Source organism: Salmo salar, chromosome 03, assembly GCF_965601325.2.
Source record: "Salmo salar chromosome 03, fSalSal1, whole genome shotgun sequence".
Taxonomy (NCBI): Eukaryota; Metazoa; Chordata; class Actinopteri; order Salmoniformes; family Salmonidae; genus Salmo; species Salmo salar.
The window spans coordinates 33,503,612-33,519,376 of record NC_138293.1 but is presented as its reverse complement, the minus strand read 5'-3'; the positions used below and the strand labels follow the sequence as shown (position 1 = coordinate 33,519,376).

Genomic DNA, 15,765 nt, shown 5'->3' with positions numbered 1-15,765 from the left:
CTGCTGTACTGTTACAACAGCGCTCTCTGCACTACAATGACACTTCACTTGCGTATGCACTAAGGATTTCCGTCTCTGCAGTGATTTGTCGCGCCCTGAGGGGACCGTTATATTTACCCAAAAAGTTTTATACCAAAGTTTCAGTCACATTTATTTTTCCAAGATGCCACGATCGTTTCTTGTCAAGAAACATATTAACTCCTCTAAGAAGCCAAATTATAGCGAGCTGGAAAGCCCTACAGGTAAAGCAAATACATTTTCTAAATCCATCGCTAACAGATGCGTGGATTACACTGACATGCAACTAAATTGTTACAAGTTTACAAATTGACATCGGCCAGACTATTTTCCGGATACGTAGTTGAAATGTATCCGGATACATAGTTTCATTGCATCTCCATGTCAAAGTTATTGCTACTTTGTAACTTTCTAATCTGTGCTTTTCAATGAGGGATGTTATTCAGCTCTTTTTAAAATAAATAATACATGGACATATACAGGCCTATTATTACTGTACAGTGAAGTTATTTTTAATCACCTAAATGTATGATTTTGTTTCTATTTTCAGTATTTATTTCACCCTATCTCTACAAAGGCCTTCCATTGCCAGTCATTCCTCAACCGGAGATCCTTAGCTCGGTCGCATACAACCCTATCACAGTATGGACTACAAGCAGTTTTCCGTTATCTCCGCTTCCAAGTGACCTCTCTCCCATCTCTGGATACCCCTCGTCGCTCTCTGACACCTCATCCAAAGACCACAGCGGCTCCGAGAGCCCCAGGAGCGATGAAGACGACCGGATGCTTACCAAACTTACAGATCCTCATGGAGTGGAGGCAGAGAAATTCCAATGTAGTTTGTGTAACAAATCCTATTCCACGTATTCTGGACTGCTAAAGCATAAGCAACTGCACTGCGACGCTCAGACGAGGAAATCTTTCAGTTGTAAATATTGCGAAAAGGAGTACATCAGTCTTGGAGCCCTAAAAATGCACATTAGAACTCACACTTTGCCTTGTGTCTGTAAAATATGTGGCAAAGCTTTCTCAAGACCGTGGTTGCTTCAGGGACACATCAGAACGCACACTGGTGAGTAGCTATAACGGTTTGGAGTGCCATTACTGTACAGTAGTCTACTTGGAAATATTGAAGATAGCTGCATAGTGGACTATTTCGTTTTAGGATAACTATGTGCAATAGTTTATGGAATATATCATTTATGATAACTGATTTGAACTGTTTTTATTAAATGTATGTATCATATACATATTGCAAAGTACATTGCAATGCCTGTGTAAAACAGTTATATGTTGTGTGGTAACTTAAGTTAAAGGTGTGGTTTTCAGACTATGAAGTTCCATGATGTACAATATTTTATGTTCTGGTTTATACTTTTCACAAAGTAAAAGATTTTTATGTCAAGCCATATCTCATGCTTGACATAATGTCAGGGAAGAACGATTTTGGCTCTAGTGTTTCCTAACCTTTACAGTGCAACATAAGAGTAACTGTATCAGTCCATGCGCTAGTTAAGTTATTACAGTTGATTATGGAGCAAATAGCCCTACATTATTAGGCCTATGTCAGTTTGTATCTTTTATCCGCCTGTGAATACTGACACATTTCTTCCCCTTTCCCCTCTTACAGGAGAAAAGCCCTTCTCCTGCCCCCATTGCAGTAGGGCTTTTGCGGACAGGTCCAACCTCAGGGCTCACCTACAAACCCATTCGGATGTGAAAAAATACCAATGCAAGAACTGTTCCAAAACCTTCTCCAGAATGTCTCTTCTGCACAAGCATGAGGAATCTGGTTGTTGTGTAGTACATTGAGACTGCTGGGCTGGGATACAGTGCCCACCACCAGAGGCCTCTGGTACTTTCCAGTCCTCAAGAACTGTTCAGGGGATATTGCATACTGAGGCTTTGTAACCAAATATGCAAGACACTCTTTTACTGACTGACCAACAATCCATTTCATTTCAGCGTAAAAACAAATGCTCTGTCTGTCATGTGCTTTTCATTTTAAGCAGTATCTTTCTGCCATTGCAACCTGTGTTGAACTTTATGTTTGTTATACCATGTACCTTACAGTCATTGCTTTTCATGTACCTTTGGGAAGTGGAGAGATTTGAAATAATGTGCCTTCTCAAACATTTTGATGTTCTGACCAATCTCTCTCAGAGGATATATTTCCGGTTATGTCATAATATTTCTCTTTTTTCTAAGAAACCACATAGGTATTCCACATGGTGTATGGTAACAAACGATAGAGACGGACTGTGCACAGTCAATGGAATATTTAAAGCCATCATAACTTAAGGAACAAGTGGAAAGACAATTTTTAGGGTGACAGTATTACAACTCAATCACACAGTAACTGTTTTGCCAGCAGATAACAATACTTTTACCAAGTGCCTCACTTGGACTTGGCAATTAACTATTTTTCTAAAACAATTGTTTTCATTTATATTTTTATATATTTGAATGTAAGTGTGACTGAGATGATTGTATTTTTGACAGTGTGAATTGTGATACTGAATAAATGATTTTAATATTTTTGAGATGCTTTTAAAATAAAGATTCATAAAATGTTTGTAAAATGCTTGACTTTATTTTTCTGTGCAAGGACTGTGAATATCAGGGTATGGCATGATGACGTACGCTTGCTGGGTATTCTAGAAAACGTGTCATGAAACATCTTAATTCAACTTTATGAGATTAGTAATCAAATAAATATACTAAGCTCCATCACATCATGTATCATGTGCAGACTTTAGATTTATCATTATACCAGCTGCAATGTTTTTACTACTTTCTCTTGAAACTACTTGCCTGACATTACTATGATAACAACCTGTCTGTGGAGTTGTAGTCTGTCAACTTTATATAGTAACTTTAAAACTGCTTCAAAGTTAAACATACAACACAGCAGAAGTCAGGTTCCTGCTCCAGTCCGCTTTCATGCTTTCATTCCACGGTAGAGGTGTAGAAAGAATGAAGGATGACTCAACCCAGACTCAAGGCTGAACCTGCTCCTTGTGAACCTGTCCAGACATCAAACAAACTTGAAATTTAACACATGCTGGCTATATTGATCAGCACTCACTTGTTACACCCTTTGAGGGAGCACGGCCCTTTATTTGCCTGCCTGCAGCCAATCTTACTTTTGAAATGGAAGAGCTTCTTTCTTGTGGACGGCTATCTATTGTAATCCTAATCGACCAATCCCTCAGAGGTCTGTCTGTCTCTCTAGCCCTGTTTATACCTGGTTCTAACATGCGTCCTTCGTCCATATCTTGTCCACATTCTGATTGTGCCCACATTTTTAGACAGTTGTAGATGATTAAAATACGCATTGTGAACTGATTTTGATCAGATCTTAGAAGTGCAAGAGCAGGACAAGATCAGGATGAAGGATGCATGTTAATGGCAGGTATAAACAGGGCTTCTGTACGTGTGGTGAATGCTTCCAGGAAGTAAACTGATTATATCTGTCTTCCTTCTAATGCATAAGTTGAGGTCTGATACTGAATGGTTAATTCACAGCAATCACTGCAGAGGCACTGGAATAAGTTATAGTTCTGCCCTCTAATATGTTTCCACCCAATCCCCGGATTTGCATTGCTTTGACAACCTGCAAGGATTCTGGGATGTGTGCCATCAAGAATTAAAACTGACTTCCTCAGGCTACATCTTGTTGTCTTTTATAGTATGTTGTACAATAGGCTTAAATGTTGTTTTTTAAATCCCTCCAAAAAGTGCAATGCCTAAAAGGATACAGTAGAAGGCAAACTATTTCTAACAAACAGACAGACGCCAGTGTGGTACAATCTAGACTAGAGAGAATGTTCCGTAATGCCCAAAAGCTGCTGACCTGAGTGATCTGACTTGACAAACAGACACTTGTGTTCCTTCCTGGCTCATTTTGAAGGGCTCCTGAGCTGATCTTCCCTGTAGGTAGATTCTAGATCCGTACATATGAGTCATCGTCAAGCTATTCCAGGTGCTCTCTCCTGGACTTCTGATTGGACCAGGTGGCTCCAGGCTTTTTCTGTCAGACCTCACCATGAGAGAGGCAGGTGCAGGCACATACATAAACCACATATGACTCTCTTATAGCTATGTGAACCATATAGTCATGATTTCATGTTAAAATATCACTAATGTACTGTATATGAAAGGTTTGGAGGAAGGTGTGTCCCCAAGGAATTTTCATGAATCAGCTGCTTTTGGTTATACTCTAAATGCACCCATAAGATAAGAACATTGTTCGTTTCTTTCAGAGATTCGTGAGGTTTCTTTCTACTTAACGCAATGCCAATGTTGTATTTCCATAACTTGCCATCTCCTTCTCTTGTGAAATAGTGCCTTCCATTTATTTTTATTACAATGATTATTAAAAGCCTGGCTGATTTATCCGATTTGAAAAGGACATGCAATGATTTTCATCCTGGCATGAATATTTCATTTAGCAGTGATGGGGGTAGTAAGAGGATGAGAAGGAGGGAGAAGAAGAGGTGTCTCATTTGTTTGGCTTCATATGGCTACTGTATTATGGGAACTTGTGAAATCAAATATTTGTGTGAGGTGGCAACTGTTCATAGTTATCCTGTTGTGTATAATTACCAAACATGAAGATGTAAACAGCAGGAGTGCTTTAAGTATCTTTTCTAACAGACAATAGTGACAAAAATTGACTATTCATGCTCTCTGAATGATACGTTTGAATCCATTTGATATTAGGTGTTTTCTAAATAACTTCTGAACTAACATTCAAGTAATAAAAATATTGTTAGTTTGGACATCCATCTACGGTGTACTATTTGTTTGTTCTGGTAGGTAGGTTATACAATAAAAAAATGAATGTCATTTTTTTAAAATATAACACTTATTGTACACAAAAAAAACACAAAATATCTGACACCACACAAGAACTAGAAACTGGATTCATTGTCTTTAGTATTGCCACGGACATACACATAATGTAGAGCACTGACTGCTGGGGATAGTCAAACACATGTAGATGTGAGGGGGCACATTCTTTGAAACCTGCTGACTGAACAGTGAATGGGGAGTATGGTTCCTCTATGACTGTCAAGTGGAACAAATAAAGTTAAGGGTGTCCTCTGAGGCCTGATTGTCCTGCCAGCCACAGCGTGATCTACCAGCTCCTCTCCAAACCCTGGCTCAGGAGAATGGCCTGATTGTGTTTCCTCTGATCCCTATGACCGCCTGCAGGGATGCCTCCCTGGCCTGTTTATAGACCTCACACATCTTGTTAAAGATGATTCTCTTACCCCCCCCCCCCCCCCTCTCTCTCTTTCATTTCAAATTCCACTATCTTCTCCAAATGACTGGATGGATAACTTTTTGTGCTAGATTTGAGTTCTTTTCTGCTTAAAGTGGTCCACATGTCTTGGTTCCCCAGACTGTTCAACCACCAGAAATGTAGTAGGCTAGGTGTTCATGAGTTTGATTCAATGTGGACATACACATCAAGTTAGCGCTGTGAAATAGGTGAAAACTTTTGAAATATTCTATATTTTTGCTGTATTAGCCATTTATTTTGTGGGTGTATAAACACTTAAGAAACAAAAGAACAAACAAATTTGACCTGCATGTGCACATCCCTGATTGTGAAAGGAGAGTGATGCACCTTACAACCAGGTCAAGGAATAATTTGGGTCAACATGTCATTAGAGAAGCGCTAAGGGAACACTTGGAAGCGATGAAAAGCAAGGCTGTGTTGTTCAAATCAATAGCTGTCTACTGTGGTATTTCCGAGTTGCAGTTTAGTCGAACAGAGGTCAGCTGTCAAAAGATCTTGTGATCATACTTAGCTAGTTGATTGTATTTCCTCCTCGATGTGCAAGTCGTAACATCTCATGACTACAGCAAGATAAGACAACATTTCAGTAAACAACATGTCCCTTTGTGACCTTGGAGTATTTGGCTGAGCTGAAACATGCCCTAAGTTAACCAACACTTGTTCTTCAATGTTATAGCTATAGATTATATGGGTAGTGGTGTTTTGATGAGGATCTTGTGCGATGGATTCTCATATCTATTTTAGGTTCTAAATGTTAAATGGATTGAATGACAAATTACAACTACTAAGGCTTCATAAACCCCTTATGAGACCTGTATAGATTATTCAGAAATAATTCATAAGCAAATGTTGGGCTGTATAAAGGGTAGTAAAAGGGTCAGTGTGATGATGATAGCAATACTGTTAAAATGTTTGGTTGTGACAAAAGTTCTTATCTCTTCCGTCTTGTAAACTGCACTGTTTCTGTGCCCAGTCTGATATTTTACAGTGAGACAGACTTGCCAAACATCCGTAACCCCCCCCCCAACCTTGCCAAATTGGTCTGATCATCATGTGATCATGTGACAACCTGAATCACATGCCGCTCAATCAATTAGAATTAATAGCATCAGAATGACACGGGGATTCTCTCAATTGCATACGCCTCGTTTCCTCTCTCCTCTCAGAGAAGGAGGCGAGGAGAGAGGATGCGAGGAGTATGCAATTGATATTCTCCCAGTATCTTCTCCTGTAGGATATACCATCCCCTCTCAATGGTAAATCCTGAATTGCACAAAATACCCAAGAGCAGCTGGTTCATTATTATTCATTGTGTTTAGTTGATAAAGTTTACTTTTAGATCAAAGGCCACACAATCATTTTTATTCTGGGATCTTTCAAGGTGAACTTCATCCAACTCCAATCAATGTTTTTGGTAGGCCATTCCACAGTATGCCTATACACTATTTAAATACTGACAAACAGAGCCATTAGACAGGCTAGAGTAAATGTTGCTTCACAATGATGTATTCTCCACAGGTAGGTGATACAGTATGCCTGCTAAATGTATGTATGTATGCTAGTTCAGTACCCACAGGGGACGACACCACCAGCTGTTGTGACTTTTACCACTATAATTGCATCAGCTCATTTCCAAATGTAAAATGAAAACTAATTGTGAGAAATAGACAGTCTTACTCTCAATACATCTGCTATGTTGTTTACAGAGTACTTCTGTTGTTTATAGAGTAGTTCGGCTGTTTCCCAGGAAAATATGTCAGGTCATTTTGTGAAACAAATTATTCTTGAGGTGTTTACATCCGTCTGCTGCTGCGGTGAAGCAATAGACATGATTTCTGAGCACATCTCTGGGTCCATCATCATTATTTTCAAGCGGTGATTATGTGGGTAACTGCTTGAACACAAACCTGACCATACATTTTCAGGGGCACAGGGGTGGGGCTGGGGCACTGTGGAGTATGTGAGAGCTTCCCCAGGGAGGGAGGGGAGGGGAGGCCAAGCCAGTGACCTAATTATGATGAATCAGGGCTAGGGAGAACTGCCTGAATGCCTGACTGCCTTGCTGCCTGGCCACTAACCACTTGATAAGTGGTGCTCCACTCCATTCCACAGCAACAGCATACACAGCTACACTACAGCAAAACATTGGGCAGCTGGGAATGTGTTTAAATTTAGATTCACAATGAGCTAATGTTACCTAGAGATATTCATTTTAAAAAGGTGAATGAATGTCATAGCCTATCAGACGTAGGCTAAACAGTTACTAAAGCTTTCCAAACACAACATAGCATATGGGCGGTAGGCAATTTATCATTGTTCAAGTAGAAATATGGATATGGATGAAATGTAAATGCAGGGTGACTCTTGCTAGTCTATAGAAATAGCAGGATCAAAACCCTGTGGAGGTCCCCTGGGGATAGGTCCCAGTCCCCGGCTCCCCGGCCAAGTCCCAGGTACCAACATCAAAGAACAGCTGTTCAGAGACACAGATGTTACAGCATAACCTCTCTTGACTTAATGGGTCAATAGTGAAACAGAATAGTGCGGGAGCTCGAGAATCACAAGCCCTGGAGACCAGCATGAAATCATTGGACCTCAGAATTGTATCAGGTGCCATTAACTTTGGATTGTGATTCTTACATAGCACATTTTTGAGATTTAAAAATCATGCATGTTCCTGGATGTTTTTAACATGGGGCTCATTGGCTGTTTCACATTGACCATTTATACAGTTATCTTGGCTGTCCATTTTGTTAGCTGGACATATGAGTTTCCTAGAAGAGATTATGTCTGGTCATGGACTGTAAATGTCCAGTCAAATGGTCTACATCCACCTGTCCCAGGGCCGTGCACAGACCTTTATGCTCTTACAAAAAAAAGGGCACTCCTTGAGCAATTATTACAGGAAGAGGGGAAAGCAAAACAATCTGATGACAAAAGTATTTTAGATGCTGCACTTATTAACAATGACCAACGTAATTCCAGTCAAAATAGAAGATTGCAAGAAATACTGTACAGATGTAGGATCTTAATTTGATCACCCTGTTGCAGGATAACTTTCCTGCAATGCAGAAAATGTCAAGCTTGTACTGCATTTGAGGTTTAAAAAGGCTTCTGAAGTTTGTAATTTCCACTTAGAAATTTCAGTCTTGATTTTCCCTTACGATAAATGTATCAACTCCTATTAAAAATGTCCATTCATTAAAATCCACATAATAGTTCACTTTTCCTGTCGGTGCAGGATTATTTTCCTACTGTAGCAAAATGGCTCAAATTAAGTGCACAATCGCTTTGGAAATGTAGCCTGCCATTACAGCCATAAACAGCCTGGTCTCATAGACCAGCGGATGTCTAGCAACCCAATGGTTGCGCGTTCGAATCTCATCACAGACAATTTTAGCTAATTAGCAAATTTTCAACAATTTACTACTTTTTAGCTACTTTGCAACTACTTAGCATGTTAGCTAACCCTTCCCTTAACCGTAATCTTAACGTTAGCCCTTTTTGCTAACCCTTCCCCCAATCCTAACCCTTTTTGCTAACCCTTCCCCTAACACCAACCCTTCAACCTAACTTCTAAACTTAACCCTAACCTTAACCCTAACTCCTAACCCTACTGTCACGGCTGTCGTATGATAAAGGAGACCAAGGCGCAGCGTGTGTATCATTCCACATCTTTATTTAACTGTGAAACTATGCAAGACATACAATAAACTAATAAACAAAAACAACAAACCGTGATGAAGAGGTGCAACATACACTAACTCACAATAATCTCCCACAAACCCAGTTGGGAAAAACATCTACTTAAATTTGATTCCCAATTAGAGACAATGATGACCAGCTGCCTCTCATTGGAGATCATCCCAAAAGAAAACAACATAGAAAAACAGAAACTACAACATAACATCGAAAATTTAAACTAGACAAAACCCCGTCACGCCCTGACCTACTCTACCATAGAAAATAAAAGCTTCTATGGTCAGGACGTGACAGTACCCCGCCCCCCAAAGGTGCGGACCGTGGTCCGTCGCTGGAGCCTCCAGACCGCGGACCGTAGCTGGAGACTCCAGACTGCGGATCGTCTCAGGAGACTCCAGACCGGGGGGGCGTCGCTGGAGGCTCTGGACCGGGGGGCGTCGCTGGAGGCTCCGGACCGTGGGCCATCTCAGGAGGTTCCGGACCATGGGCCGTCTCAGGAGGTTCCGGACTGTGGGCCGTCTCAGGAGGTTCCGGACTGTACGACGTCGCCGGAAGCTCTGGACTGGGAACTGTCGCCGGAAGCTCTGGACTGGGAATGCGCACTGGAGGCCTGATGCGTGGGGCTGGCACAGGTGGCGCCAGACTGGTAACACGCACCTCAGGGCGAGTGAGGAGAGCAGGAACAGGACACACCGGACTGGAGAGACTCACTGGAGGCCTAGTGTGTGGAGCCGGGACAGGTAGCACCAGACTGGTGACACGCACTTCAGAGCGAGTGCGAGGAGCAGGCACAGGACGCACTGGACTGAGGACACTCACTTCAGGGAGAGTGCGAGGAGCAGGCACAGGACGTACTGGGCTGTGGAGGCGCACTGGAGATCTGGAGCGTAGAGCTGGCACAACCCGTCCTGGCTGAATGCTCACTTTAGCCCGGCATGTGCGGGGCGCTGGCACAGGACGCACTGGGCTGTGGAGACGCACTGGAGATATGGTACGCATCACTGCATAACACGGTGCCTGTCTGGTCACGCGCTCCCTAAAGCGAGTGCATGGAGGAGACACAGGACGTACCAGACTGGGGAGGCGCACTGAAGGCCAGATGCGTGAAACTGGTGCATATGACACCGGACTGGTGTCACGCTCCTCAGCACGCCCGCTCTGCAGCGCTCTCAATGCCAACACCTCTCTCCTGAATCTTGCGTCGAGTTCCTCACTCATCTCCCTGACTGGCTCTGGTTCACCCCTCGGCTTTCCACGGTAAGCACGAGGAGTTGGCTCAGGTCCCAAACCCCCACACACAATTTTTTTTTTTGGAGCTGCCTCTCGGGCTTCCGTTGTTGCCGTGCTAGTTCCTCGTATTGTCGCCGTTCCTCTCTCGCTGTCTCCGCCTGCTTCCGTGGCAGGGTCTTGTCCCCTGCCATTACCTCGTCCCATGTCCAGGATGTTCTCCATTCTCTTCTCTCCCAGGCCCAGGATCCCTGCTCCTCCTGGGCACGCTGCTTGGTCCTTTGGGGGTGGGAGATTCTGTCACGGCTGTCGTATGATGAAGGAGACCAAGGCGCAGCGTGTGTATCGTTCCACATCTTTATATAACTGTGAAACTATGCAAGACATACAATGAACTAATAAACAAAAACAACAAACCGTGATGAAGAGGTGCAACATAATCTCACAATAATCTCCCACAAACCCAGGTGGGAAAAACATCTACTTAAATATGATCCCCAATTAGAGCCAACAATGACCAGCTGCCTCTAATTGGAGATCATCCCAAAAAAAACAACATAGAAAAACAGAAACTAGAACATAACATCATCGAAAATTTAAACTAGACAAAACCCTGTCACGCCCTCACCTACTCTACCATAGAAAATAAAAGCTTCTATGGTCAGGACGTGACAACTACCCCTAGCCTAGCTAACATTAGCCAGCTAGCTAACGTTAGCCACCTAGCCACTTAGCTAGAATTCGTAAACATACTTTTAGCAAAATTCATAACATATCATTCAAATTGTAATTTGTAACATATCATAACGAATGGATGATGGCATCCACAAATTATACATACCATACAAAACGTAAAATATCATACAAACTGGGTGTATCTGATTTACGTACAAAACAACACAAACTGTTATGAGACCAGGTTGCACCAGCCAAACGGTGACCCATTTTCAAAATGCAAGATAGGCTACACCTGCATTTGGAGTTCAAAGTCAATCATGTTAGCAGCCAATATCAACTAGGGATACAGTGCATTCGGAAAGTATTCAGATCCCTTGACTTTTTCCACATTTTGTAACGTTACAGTCTTATTCTAAAATGGATAAAATCAATCTACACACAATACCGCATAATGAAGAAGCGAAACAAGTTTTTAGAAATGTTTGCAAATGTTTAAAAAATTTACCTAAGTATTCAGATCCTTTGCTATGAGACTCAAAATTGAGCACAGGTGCATCCCGTTTCCATTGATCATCCTTGAGATGTTTCTACAACTTCATTGGATTCCACCTGTGGTAAATTCAATTGATTGGACATGATTTGGAAAGACACACCTGTCTATATAATGTTCCACAGTTGACAGTGCATGTCAGAACAAATACCAAGCCATAAGGTCGAAGGAATTGTCCGTTGAGCTCTGAGACAGAATTGTGTCGAGGCACAGATCTGGGGAAGGTACCAAAATATTTCTGCAGCATTGAAGGTCCGCAAGAACACAGTGGCCTCCATCATTCTTAAATGGAAGTATGAAAATGTATGCACTCACTATTTGAATTAAGTCGCTCTGGATAAGATTGTCTGCTAAATGACTCAAATGTTCTTCCTAGAGCTGGCCGCCCAGCCAAACTAAGCAATCGGGGCAGAAGGGCCTTGGTCAGGGAGGTGACCAAGAACCCATTGGTCACTCTGACAGAGCTCCAGAGTTCCTCTGTGGAGAGGGGAGTGCCTTCCAGAAGGACAACCATCTCTGCAGCACACCACCAATCAGGCATTTGTGGTAGAGTGGCAAGACGGGTGCCACTCCTCAGTTAAAGGCACATGACAGCCTGCATGGAGTTCTTCACATGTCTCTGATAAACATATATCAAATCAAATCAAACCTCCCCCCAGACACATCTAGCTAAATGGATGGGTCTCTATTCAATCAATCAATCAAACTTATTTATAAATCCTTTTTTAAATCAGCCGATGTCACAAAGTGCTATACAGAAACCCAGCCTAAAAACCCCAAACAGCAAGCAATGCAGATGTATAAGCATGGTAGCTAGGAAAAGCTCCCTAAAAAGGCAGGAACCTAGGAAGAAACCTAGAGAGGAACCAGGCTCAGAGGGGTGGCCAGTCCTCTTCTGGCTGTGCCAGGTAAAGATTATAACAGTACAGTTTCTTGCAAAAGGACTCATCCCCTTGGCGTTTTTCCTATATTGTTGCATTACAACCTGTAATTTAAATGGATTTTTATTTGGATTGCATGTAATCGACATACACAAAATAGTCCATATTGGTGAAGTGAAATGAAAAAAATAACTTGTTTAAAAAAATGCAAAAAAATAAAACATGGAAAAGTGGAATGTGCATGTATATTCACCCTCTTTGCTGTGAAGCCCCTAAATAAGATCTGGTGCAACCAATTACCTTCAGAGGTCACATTATTAGTTAAATAAAGTCCACCTGTGTGCAATCTAAGTGTCACATGATCTGTCACATGATCTCAGTATATATACACATGTTCTGAAAGGCCCCAGAGTCGGCAACACCACTAAGCAAGGGACACCACCAAGGAAGCGGCACCATGAAGACCAAGGAGCTCTCCAAACAGGTCAGGGACAAAGTTGTGGAGAAGTACAGATCAGGGTTGGGTTATAAAAAAATATCAGAAACTTTGAACATCCCACGGAGCACCATTAAATCCAATATTAAAAAATGGAAAGAATATGGCACCACAACAAACCTGCCAAGAGAGGGTCGCCCACCAAAACTTAATGCAAGGAAGGCATTCATCAGAGAGGCAACAAAGAGACCAAAGATAACCCTGAAGGAGCAGCAAAGCTCCACAGCGGAGATTGGAGTATTTGTCCAAAGGACCACTTTAAGCCGTACACTCCACAGAGCTGGGCATTGCGGAAGAGGGGCCAGAAAAAAAGCTATTGCTTAGATAAAAATAAGCAAACACGTTTGGTGTTCGCCAAAAGGCATGTGGGAGACTCCCTAAGCATATGGAAGAAGGTACTCTGGTCAGATGAGACTAAAATTGAGCTTTTTGGCCATCAAGGAAAACGCTATGTCTGGTGCAAACCCTACATCTCTCATAACCCCGAGAACACCATCCCCCCAGTGAAGCATGGTGGTGGCAGAATCATGCTGTGGGGATGTTTTTCATCAGCAGGGACTGGGAAACTGGTCAGAATTGAAGGAATGATGGATGGTGCTAAATACACGGAAATTCTTGAGGGAAACCTGTTTCAGTCTTCCAGAGATTTGAGACTGGGACGGAAGTTCACCTTCCAGCAGGACAATGACCCTAAGCATACTGCTAAAGCAACATTCGAGTGGTTCAAGAGGAAACATTTAAATGTCTTGGAATGGCCTTTTCAAAGCCCAGACCGCAATCCAATTGGGAGTCTGTGGTATGACTTAAAGATTGCTGTACACCAGTGGAACCCATCCAACTTGAAGGAGCTGGAGCAGTTTTGCCTTGAAGAATGGGCAAAAATCCCAGTGGCTAGATGTGCCAAGCTTATAGAGACATACCCCAAGAGCTGTAATTGCTGCAAAATATGGCTCTACAAGGTATTGACTTTGCGGGGGTGATTAGTTATGCACGCTCAAGTTTTCTGTTTTTCTGTCTTATGTCTCATTTGTTTCACAATAAAAAAGATTTAGCATCTTCAAAGTGGTAGGCATGTGTAAATGAAATGATACAAACCCCCCCAAAATCTATTTTAATTCCAGGTTGTAAGGCAAAAAAATAGGAAAAATGCCAAGGGGGTAAATACTTTCGCAAGCCACTGTACATGTCCAAGATGTTCAAACGTTCATAGATGACCAACAGGGTCAAATAATAATAATCACAGTGGTTGTAGAGGTTGCAACAGGTCAGCACCTCAGGGATAAATGTCAGTTGGCTTTTCATAGCAGAGCATTCAGAGTTCGAGACAGCAAGTGCGGTAGAGAGAGAGTCAAAAACAGCAGGTCCTGGACAAGGTAGCACGTCTGGTGAACAGGTCAGGGTCCCATAGCTGCAGGCAGTTGAAACTGGAGCAGCAGCATGACCAGGTGGACTGGGGACAGCAAGGAGTCATCATGCCAGGCAGTCCTGAGGCATGATCCTTGGGCTCAGGTCCTCCAGGAGGGGACGGAGAGGAAGAGAGAGAGAATAAGAGGGAGAATAGTTAAATTAACACAGGACACCGGATAAGACAGGAGAATTACACCAGATATAACAGCCTGACCCTAGCCCCCGACAAATAAACTATTGCAGCATAGATACTGGAGGCTGAGACAGGAGGGGTCGGGCGACACTGTGGCCCCGTCCGACTATACCCCTGAAAAGGGCCAACAAGGCAGGATATAACCCCACCCACTTTTCCAAAGCACAGCCCCCACACCACTAGAGGGATATCCGCAAACCACCAAATTACGACCCCGAGACAAGGCTGAGTATAGCCCCCAAAGATTTCCCTCACGGCACGAACCCAAGGGGGCGCCAACCTGGACAGGAAGATCACATCAGTGATTCAACCCACTCAAGGGGTGCACCCCTCCTAAGGACGGCATGGAAGAGCACTAGTAAGCCAGTGACACAGTCCCCGTAACAGGGTCAGAGGCAAAGAATCGCAGTGGAGAGAGGGGAACCGGCAAGGCAAAGACAGCAAGGGCGGTTCGTCGTTCCAGTTCTTTTCCGTTCACCTTCACACTCCTGGGCCAGACTACACTCAATCATAGGATCTACTGAAGAGATGTCTTCAATAAAGACTTAAAGGTCGAGACAGTGTCTCGGTCTGTCACATGGATAGTCAGACCGTACCATAAAAATGGAGCTCTATAGGAGAAAGCCCTGCCTCCAGCTGTTTGCTTAGAAATTCTAGGGACAATAAGGAGGCCTGCATCTTGTGACCGTAGCGTACGTGTAGGTATGCCAAATCGGAGAGATAGGAAGGAGCAAACCCATTTAATGCTTTGTAGGTTAGCAGTTAAACCTTGAAATCAGCCCTTGCCTTAACATCTAGACGTTCCGCTAGCGGAACACCTGCTCCAATATCCAATGATGGGCGTGGCGCGAAATACAAACTCCTCGAAAATCCGAAAAACTTCAATTTTTCAAACATATGACTATTTTACACCATTTTAAAGACAAGACTCTCCTTTATCTAACCACACTGTCCGATTTCAAAAAGGCTTTACAACGAAAGCAAAACATTAGATTATGTCAGGAGAGTACCCAGCCAGAAATAATCAGACACCCATTTTTCAAGCTAGCATATAATGTCACAAAAAACAAAACCACAGCTAAATGCAGCACTAACCTTTGATGATCTTCATCAGATGACACTCCTAGGACATTATGTTATACAATACATGCATGTTTTGTTCAATCAAGTTCATATTTATATCAAAAACCAGCTTTTTACATTAGCATGTGACGTTCAGAACTAGCATTCCCACCGAACACTTCCGGTGAATTTACTAAATTACTCAAGATAAACGTTCACAAAAAACATAACAATTATTTT

The 15,765-nt window shown here is 42.6% G+C and overlaps 1 protein-coding gene across 1 annotated transcript; it reads left to right on the top strand.

The window, feature by feature from the left end:
• Nucleotides 1–17: 17 nt before the first annotated feature.
• snai2 (snail family zinc finger 2) lies at nucleotides 18–2,600 on the top strand. The gene is given in 3 exon segments (NM_001140203.1): nucleotides 18–242; nucleotides 569–1,090; nucleotides 1,649–2,600. Coding segments are annotated over 3 exon segments (783 nt in total). The 5' UTR covers nucleotides 18–163; the 3' UTR covers nucleotides 1,831–2,600.
• The last annotated feature ends 13,165 nt before the right edge of the window (nucleotides 2,601–15,765 follow it).